This window comes from Fonsecaea erecta, assembly GCF_001651985.1.
Source record: "Fonsecaea erecta strain CBS 125763 chromosome Unknown Scaff1, whole genome shotgun sequence".
Classification (NCBI taxonomy): Eukaryota; Fungi; Ascomycota; class Eurotiomycetes; order Chaetothyriales; family Herpotrichiellaceae; genus Fonsecaea; species Fonsecaea erecta.
In genome coordinates, this window is record NW_017387244.1 from 1483060 (window position 1) to 1499987 (window position 16928).

General features: G+C 52.2%; 6 protein-coding genes across 6 annotated transcripts; 4 read left to right on the plus strand and 2 right to left on the minus strand.

Moving 5' to 3' along the window:
• Positions 1–222: 222 nt before the first annotated feature.
• AYL99_00512 (hypothetical protein) lies at positions 223–1298 on the plus strand (the record flags this gene model as incomplete). Its single annotated transcript, XM_018832028.1, has 4 exons — positions 223–290; positions 345–464; positions 531–778; positions 871–1298. 4 exons carry the CDS (start codon positions 223–225, stop codon positions 1296–1298), a joined length of 864 nt encoding a protein of 287 aa, XP_018697907.1.
• Positions 1299–3094: 1796 nt separating this feature from the next.
• AYL99_00513 (hypothetical protein) lies at positions 3095–3794 on the plus strand (the record flags this gene model as incomplete). The annotated part of the gene is made up of 3 exons (XM_018832029.1): positions 3095–3296; positions 3441–3509; positions 3649–3794. The coding sequence occupies 3 exons, from the start codon at positions 3095–3097 to the stop codon at positions 3792–3794; spliced, it is 417 nt and encodes a 138-aa protein (XP_018697908.1).
• Positions 3795–5659: 1865 nt separating this feature from the next.
• On the plus strand, positions 5660–6724 carry AYL99_00514 (hypothetical protein; the record flags this gene model as incomplete). Its single annotated transcript, XM_018832030.1, has 1 exon — positions 5660–6724. The coding sequence occupies one exon, from the start codon at positions 5660–5662 to the stop codon at positions 6722–6724; it is 1065 nt and encodes a 354-aa protein (XP_018697909.1).
• Positions 6725–7113: 389 nt separating this feature from the next.
• Positions 7114–9216, minus strand: AYL99_00515 (hypothetical protein; the record flags this gene model as incomplete). Its single annotated transcript, XM_018832031.1, has 7 exons — positions 7114–7320; positions 7379–8546; positions 8595–8698; positions 8748–8796; positions 8851–8993; positions 9042–9101; positions 9154–9216. 7 exons carry the CDS (start codon positions 9214–9216, stop codon positions 7114–7116), a joined length of 1794 nt encoding a protein of 597 aa, XP_018697910.1.
• Positions 9217–11629: 2413 nt separating this feature from the next.
• On the plus strand, positions 11630–11983 carry AYL99_00516 (hypothetical protein; the record flags this gene model as incomplete). Its single annotated transcript, XM_018832032.1, has 1 exon — positions 11630–11983. One exon carries the CDS (start codon positions 11630–11632, stop codon positions 11981–11983), a length of 354 nt encoding a protein of 117 aa, XP_018697911.1.
• A 27-nt stretch (positions 11984–12010) lies between these two features.
• Positions 12011–15866, minus strand: AYL99_00517 (hypothetical protein; the record flags this gene model as incomplete). Its single annotated transcript, XM_018832033.1, has 5 exons — positions 12011–12554; positions 12599–12938; positions 12996–13094; positions 13150–13632; positions 14387–15866. 5 exons carry the CDS (start codon positions 15864–15866, stop codon positions 12011–12013), a joined length of 2946 nt encoding a protein of 981 aa, XP_018697912.1.
• Positions 15867–16928: the final 1062 nt, after the last annotated feature.

The following is a 16928-nucleotide window of genomic DNA, read 5'->3' on the forward strand; positions in this document are numbered from 1 at the left end:
CATACGGGTCTTTGAGGTATCAACAATCGAAGTCGTCGTCACCACCACACGGGTTTCCAGCGCGTAACGGATTGACTATACAGTCAGACCAACACATGAAGAATGGCTTACAATGAGTGGATACACAAGTTACTGGCCACTTCAATGGCCGTGGTATAAAAGACATTGGCCGGCATTGAGGAGGAGTCGATTATCATCCCTTCCACCATTCGTTCAGTTGAGATGGACAGCACCGAGACCGAGCAGAATGACAGGTACTTTTTCTCTCGGACCTTTCTGTCTTCCGTGCGGTACGTTGAGAATGTACAAGCGCCTGGAGACAAGGTCCTCTAACAAGCATGAAGACTTACGGCGCAGCACTTTCTCTGGGTTCTCAAGAACGGGTTCTTGCTCCACCAGGCAGTGGAGCAGCGACTCTCTCAAGTAGACACGCCAGAAGTGGTGGATGTTGCAACGGGAAATGCGTATGTCGTCGACGCCGCAACAGAATAGGCTCTCAGACATGATCATTAACGAGAACATAAAACCAGGATTGTGGCACTCACTATCGCTCGCGACCCCCCTCGCAGCAAGGTCGTCGCCCTCGATATCTCGGACCAGCAGTATCCTCCCGCCTGGACTTGCCCAGCAAACATTGAGTTTGGCCTGTGGAATTTCTTCGACCCGGTGCCCGAACAATTCTATGAGAGGTTCGACGTCGTTCACATCCGGGCAGTTTGCTCCACGTTGTACGGCACAAGCAAGGCTGAGATTCTTGACAAGTTGATCAAGATGTTGAGTAAGCTGCGGATTTCATTGATACCTCCTGATCCACCTGTGTCCGTCGTCCTGGGCGTGGAACTAACGATGAGCGCCCGTTTCATGGTCCAGAGCCTGGAGGATACCTCCAGTGGCACGAATGCTATTCGAACCTGATTGGGGTTCTGGACGAACACTCGTCTCTCAACCACTCGCCAGGCCTGACGGACTATTTCGAGGTGATCGACAAACATACCGGTGGACTCAGCTGCGCTCGCCAATTCGACGACCTGGAGCAGGTGTTTCAGAGCAAGGGTCTGATGGACGTGGAGAAGACAGTCTCGAGGGTCATCCCTCATCTGCTCAAGTATGAGACAGATCTGGTCTTGATGTCAATGCAGGAAGTCATGGGGACTTTGCGACGGCGTATGGATCATTCACCAGAAGTGATGCGGAAGCTGGAAGAAGCTCAAGCGATGATGTCGAGCGAAGCGGCCAGCGGGAAATGCTTTATCTATCTGATGGCAGTCTTTGTGGGTCGAAAGCCTGGCGGGCACTGATCTGCTGTAAGGGGTTAGCATTTACTCCCTGCGAGTGTTCGACGACTATCCCTGGATTGTAGATCGTCCCATTTTCTCTCGATGTCGCGATTGTGGTGGGAAATGGTGACTCAATGGCTCAGGGTTCTGAGCGCGAGATCTAGCTGTAGCATCATTTGAGCACATAGACGTTCAGAGCACAGACCTACCCACCAATTTACAGGCGTTGCATTTATGATTCGACCAAGGCCTCCCATAGCTACCTGTGAATGGTTACAAACTACTCCCAGAATCGGGCAAGTCAATAACTTTCCCTCACAAAGATATACTAATCAGACGGGCAACAAGGAGGTTGAGACCCGAGGGTGGTTTCTTGCAACATGTATAAGACTGAGACGTTGTCCCAAACTTCGCCCCTACACCCACACCATATATGCACCCACGCTGGTTTTTTTTTAGTTCTACCTACATAATGACAATTTCTCCCCCTCCCAAGAAGCCCGAGCAGATCGGGTACGAAGATCGGATGTTCAATGAAGCCCAGCGCTCGGCGAGTGCCTGGATGCCGGGACAACCAGACACCGGCCGATATTTGAAATAATAGGAATGTCGCGCCAGCAGCGTCAGTGGGATACAGTAGGTTCTTTGGAACTGAAACGGTAGGATAAGAGAAATTGTGGGAATCCTCTGGCTGAGCCGACAGACACGACCAGTGTTGCATCTCACCACTATTACCAGCTGCGTGGGGGATGGGGAAACTACGAGATCACCAAAGCTAATAGGCTTGATGCGCCTTTTGTTGCTTCCCCCCAGGCGAATCCGCGACGAGGAACGAGGTACCGAGTTCTCATCCGACATTCCAAATCACTTCGTCTGCCAGAAAAACCCCGAAGTTCCTGCGCTCACCCCCCAAGCCTAGTGCACTAGGAGCCTTGGTGGCCCCTTCTAGAAGGCCTAGACTCGATTGCGGCAAACAGAATCTGTCACGCATGACGTCTACCTACAGCTGCCACAGCTGGTGGCTGGCCTATACGAGGTGATCCCCACTCCCTTACTGAAGCTACCCAGGTCCGCCGATGGTACGGTTGAAATGCTCGCTCGGAAGGAAGCTGGAACGCCTCGGTGCATTGGCTGGAGAAGAACAGCGCAACAGGAAACCTACAGTGTACAGTAAGCATGGTAAGCAAGAGTGCGGAAAGCTTGGGAACAGCTGAACCATAGCGATGATGTTGGGCTGGGCTGGGCTTGCTTAGTAGCCCGGACTGACGATTTACTCCATCTGCAAGAGGAAGTTGAATGTTGCTGCAAAGAGTCCGCCAAGGTCGTCGACAGTCTCTTGTGTGTTTATCGATGCTTGATGGGAGGGTGCTGGTACCACAGTCGACATGCAGCAAAGAAGAAGATCAGCATCTCACTCGTCTGCAGGCCCGTATAGGTCACTGTCTCCCGAAGCCCCATCTATTTCTTACCGGGATGGCTATGACGAAACGGCATTGTCGGGGAAGGATCATTAGGCAGCGGGTCAAGTATGATAACCAAATGCAGCAGCGTGAGGAACCCATGAGGTGGATCCCTCGGAGGGCAATGTTCTGCCGCCCTCGCCTGGAGCATTCCAAATACCTGCAGTATCGCAAAAGCAGCCTATCTTGACCTCATCTCTAGCTATCGGAGCTTTCAAGATATATATAAGGGGTCTCTCGACATTGGCAACTCAATATTCCCCTTCCTCCTCATCATCCAACAACAACAATAACAACCACCTGCCTCCAAGCTCAAATCTCGCAAACTTCAATCTTCCACCAACCCCATCGCCTACCATGCCTGAATACAAGGGAGTCTGCCACTGCGGTGCCACCGAGTGGACCGTCGAAATTCCCGAGGAGAAGCACATTCTCTGCCACTGCGGCGCCTGCAAATTGATGGGCGGCGGTGAATTCACCTTAAACCAAATCATTCCCAAGTCCAACTTCCACCTGACCAAGGGAGATCTGAAAGTCTATTCCTACAAAGGCGATTCGGGTACGTCTTTTTTTCCTTCCCCACAGGTGATTTCTTCCGGAGCCAAGGGCGCGTTTGCGCGTGAGTTGTGGAAGAAGCATAATATTGAAGAAATACCTCCTCCCTTTGGACCATTCACTAACCGATGTTCGTGCGCATGGATAGGCAACTCGGTCGACTGTTTCATGTGCCCCACCTGCGCGGCCTCGCCCTATCACCACCAGCATGTCATGGGTAAGTCCAAGTCATTCACGCACCCCGTCGCCTTGTCTGTCCGATGCTGGCAACTATTTGCTACATGGGACTCCCCTTCCGCCCATCCTCCTCCTCCTACCCATCTTTGCTTCGCCTCCTTTCTAACACCCGCAAACAGGTGAGGAGACCATTGTCATCCGAACGGGCCTGTTGAAGGGAAGCGAGAAATGGGGTAAGCCCGCCGCCGAGATCTACGACAAGGATCGGGCTTCGTGGCTTCCTCAGACCGCCGACGCCAGCTTCCCCGTGGTGCCTCCTTCGTAGAGGTTGAGAACCATACGTTCGCTTATCATCTTTGTCGTTCTTTTCCCCCCGCCGCCAACTTCTCTTCCACGCACGCACTCGGGATGAAACGAATTCCAGAGACATTCTGATGCGACAAATGAGACGTTTGCCCGGGGGGGCTAATTACTCGACAAGTGGAAGAGCGAAGTGTGGAGAAAAGGGAGGTCGTCCAAGGCAAATCTGTGGTGCGATGCGATGGGATGGATATATATGTATATCTGAGCAGCGAGCCTCGGTTTTTTTTTAAGACTTTAATGCACGAGAAAATGGAATATCAGCGACTGACTCGTTACACCGAATACGATACTACTTGCCCCGGACGCCTGACATGTGTTCTCCCCTTTGGCCTTGGCCTTGCCCTTCCTCCTTGAACGACCCATACCCCGAGCGTCTGAAAAAGACTCTCTCGTCTTGTCTGGTCTCGCATCGTGGCCCTAGGCCTTGACGGATCGAGTATACTGTATATCGTAATGCAGATGAAGAAGCTAGTAAGTAATAGACGCGAAGAATCTATATAGGCCCGCTTGGAGATTATTAGAGTTATGAAGACCTCGAGTGTTTAAGTATGTCGACTAGTAGAGCTACCTGTCCATGTACATTCATATCGATCTACCATATTTTCTTGTACTAGTCTTGCGGGAACTCGCCGTTGAGCATCAACGTCTAAACCCAATGACCTTTCCACTTCTCTGTGTCTGACTCATAAATATCGTCTGTCCACCTTTATAACCGCAGCTCTCAAAGGCCCAGCACTCGATCCTGGAGGCCTAGCTGACGCAGTAGCTTACATGCATTCTTAGTCATTCGCCCCGTGCACGACATGACCCCGGGTGAGTATATTGATGTCCCCCATTCTACACCGGAGCTTCCTGTCTTGGCTTGGCTCAAGCCCACTTGGGCGGCTTGAAGGCTCACTACGTGCTACGCGAGGCCTGAGACCAAGAGTAATGTCACAGTCCAGTGCATTCCAATCTGCGTTGGGCATGGCTGCGTCCATCCGCCGGACCACCGTGGCCCGACCCAGGCACTACCTCCTCCTTTCAGCATAGAAGAAGGGGGCCAGGAGTGTGGACAGCCAATTATGATACACCACTCTCCCACTTTCAGGTCATTCACACCGTTCAGTGTTTGGTTACGGTGTGTTGTACTCCATGTCTCGGGGCCGTCGCTGGGGGCTACAGAGCTGCGAGCACTCTCGCGGGACAGTCAGCAGACTCCATAACTTCATACAAGAATGTTCGCCGTTGTCCCCTTTCTAGTGCACGCAGTTCCAGGCCGCCCTCAGGACGGGTGGTTACATTTGGCTGTGGTATTCAGTGCTTCAAATATCCGTATGAGCACGGCAAGACACCTCGCCGGGCACGGAAGAAATTCACCCAACTGCGGCCTTGTCCCTGGAAGCTCCTCGTCGAGACCGAACTCCTAGGCTATACTGCTCCTGAGAGTGCCGTTATCCAATGTCATATCGAGGCCGACAATACGCAAATTGAGCGTTTTCTTCGGAACAAGGATACTGAATGCTCCCTCCTCCGGCCAAAGATCTCGTTCGAGGCTGGGTATCGCTGCCCAATGTGCGAGGCACAAGTGATATACTGTACGGTAGCCTTGCTACAACATGGCTGTGCACCTGGACATGCCTCTGCCTGAACATACCCACTCTCGAGAGTCGCCGAGGATGGCGTTCTCTTCTCTACAAATTCTGGTGGCAGCTCTTCACCATATTCTTTCCCGAGGTCCTGGTGGCTTCCGCCATGGAACAGTGGTTATCCGCACACCAGTCAGTAAAGGTATTCCACAGACTGGGGCATCCCGAATGGACCACTCGTCATGGATTCTATGCAGATATGGGTGGGATTCTGGTCGCTCCGCGAGACTATCCTGCCTTTCCTGTTGACAGCCAACAACTCGCCTACCTCATCGAACATAAGGGGTTGGTCATGCCAGAGATCCCTTCGCTGGATATTCAAGCTCTGAACAAAGCAGACGGCCTGGCACGCTTGGTGACCCTCATCCAGATGACCTGGTTTTGCATCTCTTTCATTGCTCGGGGTGCAACTGGGCTGGGATACTCGACACTTGAAGTGACAACGCTCGCATTCATAATTTGCACGCTACATACATTCTCCTTCTGGTACTATAAGCCTTTAGATCCACAGTCGCAGCGCGTCGTGCCTATCGACGCCAGCATTGATCAACTTTGCCAGCGACCAGGTCCTGACACAACGAGCTCGAAGACAACTCCTGAAGTCACTGTCACCACCACCACCACCACCAGTCCCCCCGTCATCGCCAGCGCACCTGCGGCTCCAGCAACCTCCTCCTTGTGCATCGAGACTTACTCACGGACTCCACTCGACTTCGTCAAGCCGCCCCCTGACCCGAAGAGTCTGACGGTGCCGTTCTGGTACGGCTTTTCAGCCGTGTTCTTCCATGAACAGAAGGCCCAACAGAAGCCCGCACAGACCATGGCGAACAGCGTCACCCTCCCGCCCGGCGGCCTCACCATGGGCGTGACTATCTACACGATGCTGTTCCAGCTCATGTACCACGGGCTCCACCTCGGCTTCGCGTGGCTGGCCGCGTTCCCCTCGCGCACCGAGTTCTACCTCTGGCTCGTGTCCAGCGGCACCGACTTCGTCCTGATCCTGCTCTACTGCCTCGTCGCCCCGCTTGGCGCGTACAACACGCGCGAGCTGGGCCGGTACTTTTTCAAGCACGAGGCCACCAGCATCCCCGAGCTCGCGAATATGTTGCCGCCCTGGCTTAAAATCCTATTGCACGCCCCCTTCGTTGTCGTGTACATGGCTGCGCGGGCCATCGTGCTGGCCGAGTCGCTCGCCAGTCTCCGAGCACTCCCTGCGTCCGTCTACCAAGACGTGAACTGGCCAAACTTCATGCCGCACGTGTGAAACCAAGGCCGTGAAAAAAAAGTGGCTGTATGCCCATCTGTCTTTCCACGCGTTTTCATGCCCTCATTTCACCGCGCATTCCCTTTCTGCCTCGAGGCTCGCCCATTATTTAGCCGAAAACTTACTATCGGTGAAAGAAATAGATTAGCATCGTTTTCTCAAGACGATTTCAAGGATTACTTCATGACTTAATAGGAGAGCTTGGCCGGATGAAGGACTTGATCAGCGATCGGCTCTCTCGCAGTATACTGTCGTTCTTGACTGTGTCGCAGGACGGACACTGGACTAGCACTGGAAAAGGCGAAGAATAATCTGGGGGAGTTTTGGCATTTTTGAACTCAGCTCGCTAAATTTCAAAGAGAATGAACGACGTATCCAACCCCAATCATCTATGATCTTTTCAAAGCTTTCACTTCCGCCACCAGTTCCGTGACCGTCTTGGTCAGGCTGCTCAGCTGCCGCGACTGCTGGGCGATCAGGGCCTTCACGTTCTTCATCTCGCGCTCCATGGAGTCTGACGACAGGGTCGGCTCGGCGATGTTGGATGCTTCACCCTCTTCGACGGTCTGTTCGTCGGGCATTTCCGTTTCGGTCATCTGTTCTCACAATATTAGCCTAGAATACGCATGTGGGATCCCTCCAAATCTGTCTGACCTTGTGTTTGGGAGCAGGCTCAAGCTCCTCGGCATCTTCCCATACTTTGCTCGCGACAGGCGCGGGAGAAGGCTCCTTCTTCTCTTCAGAGACGGCGGCAGGTTTGGTTGCGGTTGTCCGTTCCACAGGCTTCTGGACCTCCTCGAAATCTGACTCGTCGTCTCCTCCTTCCGTAGGTTCGGAATCCTTGAATTTGTCGGCAGCACCCATCATTGTGGCACCTTGTTCCTTCATGGACGGAGGAGGAGATCGAATTGCCACCGGGGTCGGTTCTGGTACTGGCTCAGGAACTTCTTTCTTTGGTTCGGCGGCCTTGACGGGTGCGGGTGCCTTTTTGACCGGCTTGACCTCATCCGTGGCGACCTCCTTCACACCGGTACCCTCATAAAGACTTTCCATGGAAATTTTTGGCGGCAGTCCCTCGGATCCATCGAGCCATTCTTTGCTGCTCATGGCTGGCTTCAGACCAACGGTCGGGGGATAGATATCTTCTTGAAACGTCTCTGCTCTCCGAGGCACAATGAAAGAAATGGGCTCAATGTAATTGTCATTCACCGTCTTGTATGCACGAGCAACCTCGTTTTCATGTAGGTTAACTCCCCTTTTGGGGATGAAAGCCACGCCGCGCTGAGGATCGGACGACTTGTACTCGGACAGGTATTCGAACTTGTCGTGCTCATATTCGTAATACCGGATGTTGCCGTCACCTCTGCCTGCGAGGAATAGACACTGGGTACCTTCGTCCCAGAAGGGCATGCAGACGCCTGATATCGAGTCAAGCATTTGGAACCCGTCGATGGGTTCTTGCGCGTTGCGGACGTCCCAAAGCGCAAGCTGACGGTCGCTCATTCTGGAAAAGCCGGTTGTAGCGATACGGTCGTGTTCTCCCATCCACACGGCGCGACTGTTTTTTGCACCTGCATGGCCTGGCCCTTCATGAACGGGCTTTTCTTGTCTTGTGTCCCATATTCTCAATTTCTTGTCTCGGGACGTCGTCACCAGAAGCGAACCGTTCGCACTCCATGAAAGAGACTGGATCACCTCGCCGACTTTGAGCGACAACTTGGAGGAGCCGGACTCTATATCCCATATCTTGACCGTAAAATCACCGGCTGCGGATGCTAGGATATTCTCGGCGGCAGGGTTGAAGAGCACGTGTCCCACTTTCCTGTATGGAATCAGTTATGGCTTCAATGGTCATGCACCAAGGGCGTACTTTGGGTGACCGCTTAGTTTGCCAACAGGAGCGATATCCTGGACCTCATCTGCAGGAATGTCGAGGTGCAGCGTGAAGTCGTCCGGGACTCTCCACAGGAACACCTGAATCGATCAGCACATCCTAATGTCCAAAATATGTGTGTATCGCTACCTTGCCGTCATCCGATCCCGAAGCGATCAACGAGTCATTGAAAGGGTTCCTTCACCCGTCAGTCCCGCGCCCGTGTTCCGTTTCTCTTTAAGAAAGCACCCACCAATCTGTGTCCAAAACCACGGCAGTATGTCCTCTGAAGAGCGGTATGCGTTCGGGCAGACGGCCTCTCTCTTTCGTAGGGATGACGGCAAACGCACCGCCACCGCTGCTGTCCCAATTGAGTGCGAGGTACTCTGGGTTTGCCTGGGATTGTGAGTTTGTGCTCGACTGCAGGTTGCAGGTGGTGTATACCTTGATCAAGTTCGTGTCCCAAGCATTCTTCGATACCCTCACGTTGTCATAGCATTGTTCCTTTGCAGCTCTTAGCCTTCAATCCGCCAGTTGAGAGTGAGTGAAGCCGCACCTTGCGAGTCGGACGGCCGAACACGTGCCGATATTTGGAGGAGCGTACGAAACGACCGGCCATATTTCTGACTGAGAAGGTGCTTGAGAATAATACTGGAGAGGATTTGAAGAGACCGAGCCTGTAGTCTGGGTTGTGCTCTCAGATTTGCCAGGCTGGAACAGATCTGAAGCACTTTGGGAGGCATTGGAGCTGACCGCAACCGCAGCCCTCCAGGTGCCGGTCCCTCCATTGGCGGGCCGGAGAAATCACGACGCTAACCCTGTTTTGTACTACGGCGAACCATCAGCACAATGAGGAAATCTGCTGAGTCACCACGTCAACTACAAGGACTGCTCATTATTGGATGTGATCAATGTACTGTATCAAGCTTCGAAGTCGTACAAGATCTTTGTGCAAATAGCCAATTTGATGCTCTTGTCGTTGCTATCCCAGCCATGGCTGCTGGGAAACGGGTCCAAGAGCAGTTGGCCACGCGCCTTCGAGGTATCAGAGTCAGCAAATGTCCGTTATTTCTGCCATCAGCGATCTACGTAAAGGAGTGACACTCTGAGAAATGCCTGGTCCCAATAGCCTATCAAAGATTTCATGGTCCTGGTATGTGACTTGGTGGTGTAGGTTGGCCACAATTTGCCTCGCGGTTTATATACACAATGCCAACCAAAACCCTTGGACCACGGTTTTTCTGCAGCCTGAATCCAAATTGATTTGGTGGGATGCTTTTTGTCTCACTTATTCCGCCTAACGCTAACTAGCTATTGACTACCTTCTTATAAGGTGTTTTGGCCGTAGGCCAGGCTCGCCTTCACTACTGCATTTGGGATAATAGCATGGTGGACACTGGGTCAAATTTGCTAATGCTTGATATGCCAGCGATTTCACTGGTAGATGTTCAATTGCTCAGTTCTCAATTGGACCTGAAGATTGAATGCTGCAGGATGCTGATGTTTCTGCGTCAATTCCCCCTGGAGCGGACAGCTGACAATTATACAGTGTGTCACTCCCAAGGACTTACTATACCACAGGCACTCAGCGTTATCCCTCCGACTTTACCTTTCCTTTCACACCTGCAAGAGGCAATGAGGGCATCTTGACTCAGGCTGCTTCCAGCATAGTTCAACGGCGGTCCTGACCCACATTTGAGCGCTCTGTGATTGGCGTGATAGGTTGCCGAATTGGGACAGCGCCCCATCGCGGCCTGGTCGAGCGTTACCATATCTGTCAACGCATAGATCAGGTTGACCTGTGCCTTGGTGGTTAGCTTGGTCGTCAAAGACACAGTGAAAGACGGTTTATGACTGCAGTACGAGGTACTCACTCAGGGTACAATATTCCTTTGGGAGACGTGACTGTCAGTTAACACGAGAACCGCTGTGTGTTACATCATTCTCATCGAGATACCAACCCTGAGACCTTCCTGCTGAACACTGGTAAGCAGGGCAATACTGTCTACATGACCAGCTATGGACCTGTGACCAATCGACACGACCCAGTTGAGAGTGACATGCGTACTAACATCCCCGGGCTGTTTCAATGTCTCTATTCCGTCGTTGATTCGACGAGCCAAACTCCTCCCCCCCAGGTAGCTCCGTCATGGTGTCACAGCCGCAAGTCGGTGTGATATGTGGGCTTGTGCTCTCTTGGCAAGCCCCTGCCATGGTGACAGCTGCAGGCTCGCGGTCGGCAGGAAAATTACAGGCTCATTTTCGAGCATAATGGAAAAGGAAACCTGGTGAATGAGCCATTCCACGGTTTTGCGCCCTGAGCTTGCTACTTACGTGAGCTTCGTCCGTGAAGCGGATGACCAGGTTTCGCAAAATAAACAAGCACCTCCGGGACTTGTTTAAACCGAGTATCTCGCTGCCATGGCTTTTTCAGCCTGACAATGTGTTCCGTTCGAGGATCCGAGAGTTTGGGGGGTTGCACGCTATGAACCAAGAACACCGCCTTTTCCGCAGGAACGGTGGGCACAACATCGCCAGGTTCAGACAGGTTCTAAAAACCTTGCAAGCTGATCCTTTCAGAGGTAGGGCCTCACCCTGGAAGAAATCCATTCGGCTGGATCGCAAATCTCGTCGTGTTGGTCTACATACGCACGGCACCGTCACGCTTTGGGTCGGCAGCCACCGGCTCCTCGCGACCAGAAACAACCAGTTATATACCTGGCGTGAAGCGAGATCCAGGTTCTATCACATGCTGAAGACGTATGTGGTTTCACAATGTGTAACGATAAGCCGCCCCAGCGCATGTGCAATGGATTTCCGGAAATAAGAGCCCCAAAGGCATCCCCCATAAAAGCACTCTGCGCTCTCAGCAACCTACAATCATGGCGTACAGCCACGTCAAAGATCTTCCGTTCTGCTCAATACACACCAAAAAACGTAAGTAACCCTCTCATCCGCCGGTATTTCCGTTTTTGAATATAGAGTAGGGATTTGACTATAGAGTAGAGATTTGCCTACTTATTTTTGGCACCATGTCTCTGCTGAAGAAAGACTTGATCAGGCTCATTGATCAGATAGCTGACAACTGGGGATCCATCCGCAACAAGTTGAGTAAGCAGAATGCTGGAGGTCGACTCTCTCCATCACAGACACCCAAAAAGGATGAGAAGACCAAGGGCCGGGCCCACCAGGGAGAAAAGCTTCCGAAGAACGAGAAAAAGGATGAAGATGAGCCACATGACACCTACAATGTCAACATTCAAGCCAACAACCAAGGGCCGGCCAGTCATAAAAAACTCTTCACCGTCCAAGTGGCTCCAAGCGCCACCAACGAGGATTTCAGGGCCAGGATGAGGAATGCCGCTCAAGATAAGGGGATTATCTGAGGGGTCGCTGTGCATGTAGTGCAATGGCTATTTCGTTTCCCAGTCTGTCAGATTCCAATGACGGAGCTTGTCGTTAAACTCTTGACGTAGCTGCTCGCTCTCCAAAGACTCGATGACCTCATTTATAACAGCTTTCAGCTCTCTTTTTCGCTGTCGAAATTCGTCGAGTGGCACCCAACCCTCATAAGCGACGGGTATGTTCCTAGCCTCGAGAAGGTCTTGAAACTCGCCGTGAAGCCGTCCATCCTTCTGGTGGCACGCCAACTCGTCGGCCTCGATCTTGATCGGGCATGGAATAGCGTCATCTCCCCCAGAAAGGAAGGCAGCCCAATTGCGCTGGATTCGAAGCAGCGTCTGTCTCAGGAGAAGGGCGTCAACATCTTGTCTGAACGGTATCCGGGAGAATGTTTGAACCTGCTTTTGAATGGGGCCCAACTGTTCGTCATCCAATATAGCAGCGAGATCAGGATCTGTCTTCCTAACGCTGGCTACGTAGTACTGCCGAAACCCCGACTGGCAAAACCTCTCCCAGACCTCCCGCCTTTCCTTTTTGGCAGCTTTGAGAAATTCCCTGGGAGATCCAGAAGGCGTGCGTCGCGTTCCACATTGACGAACTGAGGCACTCGGACTGCCAGGAACAACGGCAAAATGTTGGTGTCCTGCCAATCGACAATGGAGGTAATCTTTCCTTCGGGTGATACAAATAAATTGCCAAAGTGAGGATCCTGATGCCAAAGTAGCGGCTGATGTTGATCTGTGGCATGTGGAAGGATATGTGGTCTCGCCATGCACAATGTTCGCAGCATATCAGACACAGCCTCGGCCGATGTGTTGCTAACTGTGCTTCCCGGGATAGAGAATGGATCCTCAGTGATCGTATCCTTGCTTTGGTTCATCTCAATTTGTGCTATTGAGGAGTGTGCAATGGAGACGAGATAATCTTGTGGAGTACGCCCTGGCTTCTTGGTTAGCAGCTAGGAAATCGTGAATCCGCCATCGTGGTATGACTTACAAGGGCCGCAGTTCACCCCGGATGCTCTAAGCGCCGGTTCCATGAAGTGTTTGTGTGCCATTGGACCAATACAATAAGTCGGGGTACGGGTCGATGTGACTGGGAAATGCTGAGAAAACCCAAGCTTGGGTGCATCATCAAGATAAGTACAAACTCCCATACCCAGAGAACATATGCTTGGTGGTGATGAACCGCTTGTGAATAGATAGGACTTCGTCCACGACAGTGAATTTCGCGTCCATGTTCAGGCGAGACCAGGTGGTGTTCAAGGCTTTCCCCTGAGCCTCTTCCATGACGATGTATTCGCATCCGACTGGATTGTCACTGTTGTCTTTCCATGAGAACACTTTCGGCACCGGCACCTCCAGTTCCGACCGTAAGAACTCAAGTGTAGCAACCTCGCTCGCTGTGGCCAGCCGTGGCGAGACCACCGGGTCAGGAATTTTGACTATGACCCTCTGCTTCCCAACCACAGCGAGGAGCACTTTACTGGAACCCCCTTCCGTAAGTTTCTCAAATCGGACCGCAACCCCAGCTGTTGACCCCGTAGCTTGTCTTACGACATGTTCGAGAGCCCCGAGGTCAATTTTGAGGGTGTGTTCTTCTCGCCGCCGACGTTCATCCCACAGCCAGCGACCTGTAGTTGGGACCAACAGACCAGAGGAAAGGGAAGAGTTGAACCAAGTCCAATGCCACTTGCAAAAGATATCTTTCATCCGCAACACAGACGCAAGGGTTTTCTTTGAAAACGGCATTGGGCCGTCGTGGCAGACCAGGTGAATTCATCACTGTGCAACATCTGTGAACCGTGGCCAGTACTCGAGGTTTGACGTGTCTCATGCTTTGGTACAGCATGCAGAAATGACAGCCAAGGCGCTAGTAAACATGCACAAAGGCGGCTAGGCCACGGCCCGCGCGACCCACCGACGGAGCCCACTCATACAGATATGAGTGTGTTTACCTACCACACAGCCGCCTATACAGCATGATACACGATACCAGTTACAGTCATATACACTGTTACACACACCTTCACATCCCCAGAAGCCTAACCACATCATGGGGGAGAGTCGGGCCAGATAGTTGACACAGCACGTCGCTCCCAGCGCTTGGATTTGTTGTACATCAATGTAAACAGAGGTCGCGAAGATGTCTACATAGGTTTGTTGGCTGATGAGTATATTTGTTCTATAGGCCAATTTCCAGCCTCACAGAAAACATAATTTATGGCTCTGGTCCTCCTGGTATTGAATGGAGCTGTGTTTTCTCTTCTCCCACCGTCCCGCCCTCTCTGACTCCCCCAGGCTCCCCGGAGCCTTCTTCTGTTGAGCATGTCGAACATGGCTCGTTTTTATTTCCCTCCTCCTCGCTCACTACTCTCTTCTTCCTACGCCAGAGCAAAGTTTTGCGACTTCCTTGCTGCTCCCTCCTCGTTGCCACAGCTTCTCTTTCGCTTCGCTTCTGCTCCGCGATCTTCTCCAGCTTCGCGACGTGATGCTTGGCGTGTGTCAGATTTCTCTGAATTTCTTCCTCTGAAGCCACTCTATACCGCAGCCGCAGGATCACCGCGGCGAGAAGCACGATGCCGATCTGGACAATGAATTGCCACTGGCCCACGGCTTGAATTTGCTCGTTCGGTTCGCCGTCGGAGTGGATATAGCCTTCGATCCATATGATGAAAGCGATGATGATCAGCGGCCCAAAAATCATGACCCCGATAAGAAAACACAGTGTTATGATGTCGATCACGAAGCGAGAGACGGGGTGCTTGTGGACTCTCGTGACTTTCGCTGCGTGGTGGAATCTGATGTTCCGCATCAACGCGAAGTAGGACATTGGGTGTCGTAGAAAATCTCTCGTTTGCGAATAACCCGCCTTGATGTCAGCCATGAAGCCATGCAAGATCTCCTTCCGGCGAAACCAGAGCTGAAATGGGCGATGTATGGGCACTCTCGAAGTGCACAGATTCAATCGCCCCACAACCAGAAGAAATAGCTGCGCAGCCGTAAACAGCGCAATAGCCGTATAAACGAGGGGCTGGAACTCATCGCCTTCCCAGGCGTTCCAAGTGTGTAGACTATCGCCCGGCCTCTCCGTGCCGACCACTGTCGCCCTTAGCCGGTTCGACTCACGCAGAATTTGTGAGGTGTTGAAGCATGGGTAGAAACAATTTGTCGAAAGGTTTAACCATCGTTCGTTGTCAATGAGTGATGGGCCAAACAGGCCATAGATGGTTGAATTCCAAGACCCGGCCCAGTATTGATCGTCCCACCCAGGGCTTTGCATGGTATCGCCGTCATCAATGCCTGCATAGCAGAATCGATATTGTGGAGGTGCAACATTCAGGGAGGGCCAAAGGACAAGTACTGATATTGAGCCTGCCAGCATCATCATGTTCCAGAGGAAGATCAGCAGATGGAGGATTCGACTTGTTCTCGCAGTGCTTGACCAGCATTGCAGTGGTAAGCCCACAAGATATGCAGTGATCACGATGCAAGTAACCGCGTCAATATCGAGCTCTAGGTAGTCCGGCTGTACAGGAATTGAGGTAGAGTTTGGTGCCAGAGCCTGCAAGCTATTTGATGCGCCCGTTGGAATCAGGTGGGCTACCGTGACATTCTGCGCCGGAGGTAGACCATGCCGGGCGGATAGCAAGATAAAGGCTTGAATCGATGCGGTGGCGGCATATGAGACCGCCGCGCCGAAGATGATGTGGGCAACCCAACCGTGGCTGGCCGTGATAAAGCTCAAGGCGAGGAGGACATAGTACAGATACCGCGGAGTGGGTGAGTATATGTCGCTGATGGGGTAATAACAAGTAACCTGTTGCGCAATGAGAGGCTGATCAAACGAGATGTTAGTAACTGCCATTCCTGCCGGCAGAGTCCGGATTATCGCTGGTCAGATATGTTTTTGGGCCCAACGGTATTTATGCAGCCTTGTCGTTTCCCTCCAACGGGCTTCTCTCTGGTTGACGCACCAAGGCTTGGGATGGTGCCACAGATGAGACGTCAAGGTCGGAATCACGGATGCGAGGATTGAGCGAGGTCGTAAGAAGAAGCGCAAGGTGTTCATCATTTAACTTTTCTCTCGCCGGGAAGGTCCAGTTGGTCGCCAACTGTAACAAAGGTTAGAGTTTCCATATTCAGGTGTTCGTGTCGGGGAATTTTGCGAGCTGAACTCGCGTAGAGTTCGCAGCAAGAGCACAGCAAATGGGCCATGGCTTGCTTCAACAATGTTGAGGCCCAGTTTGGTTGATAGTGATGATTCAAGGCGATGAAATGATGAGCGTTCGGTTAGCACGAGCCATGATATGTTATACTGTGCCAAAAGCTGATATTTGTGTCTCGATCGTTTAAGGTTTTCTTATGCGATGTTGCACCAGTTGACGCTGCTGCAGGCTTTCCGATGCAGATTTCGCTTGAATGGTCTGCGAGCTAAGTTGCACTGTGCCACTTAGCAAGCCTTTTTTTCAGCTTCACCAAAGGGAATGCTGCTGGTGGTGGTAGTGGTGACAATAGCGGCAGCACCGCCACCACAAGAGTACCATTTCGTAGTGGATTTCCATGAGGTTACAAGCTTGCCGACGACACCGAGGACCACTTGTAGGGCTTTCAGCTCAACCCAGGAAGTACAACTAAGCCTTCTAGCGAGGCCCGTCTTCATCGACTACCAAACTCTGTTGCTGGGACTTGAACCTGCCGAATCGCCCAAGTCGGAGACTGTGCGGGGCTGCGCTGGAGATAAGCTAGAACCTGACCCTGAGGATTATGGTGAATGTTTGAAAATGGATGGCATATAGGAGATCGAGCACGGCGACTGACGGCTTAACTCCGCGAAGGAGGGGCAGAAGTGGCACTGGATGGATGCTCTGACTTCATGGTGGCAGGTATAAAACCCCTCTCTTGCTTCGTTATCGGCAGATTTTCCCTC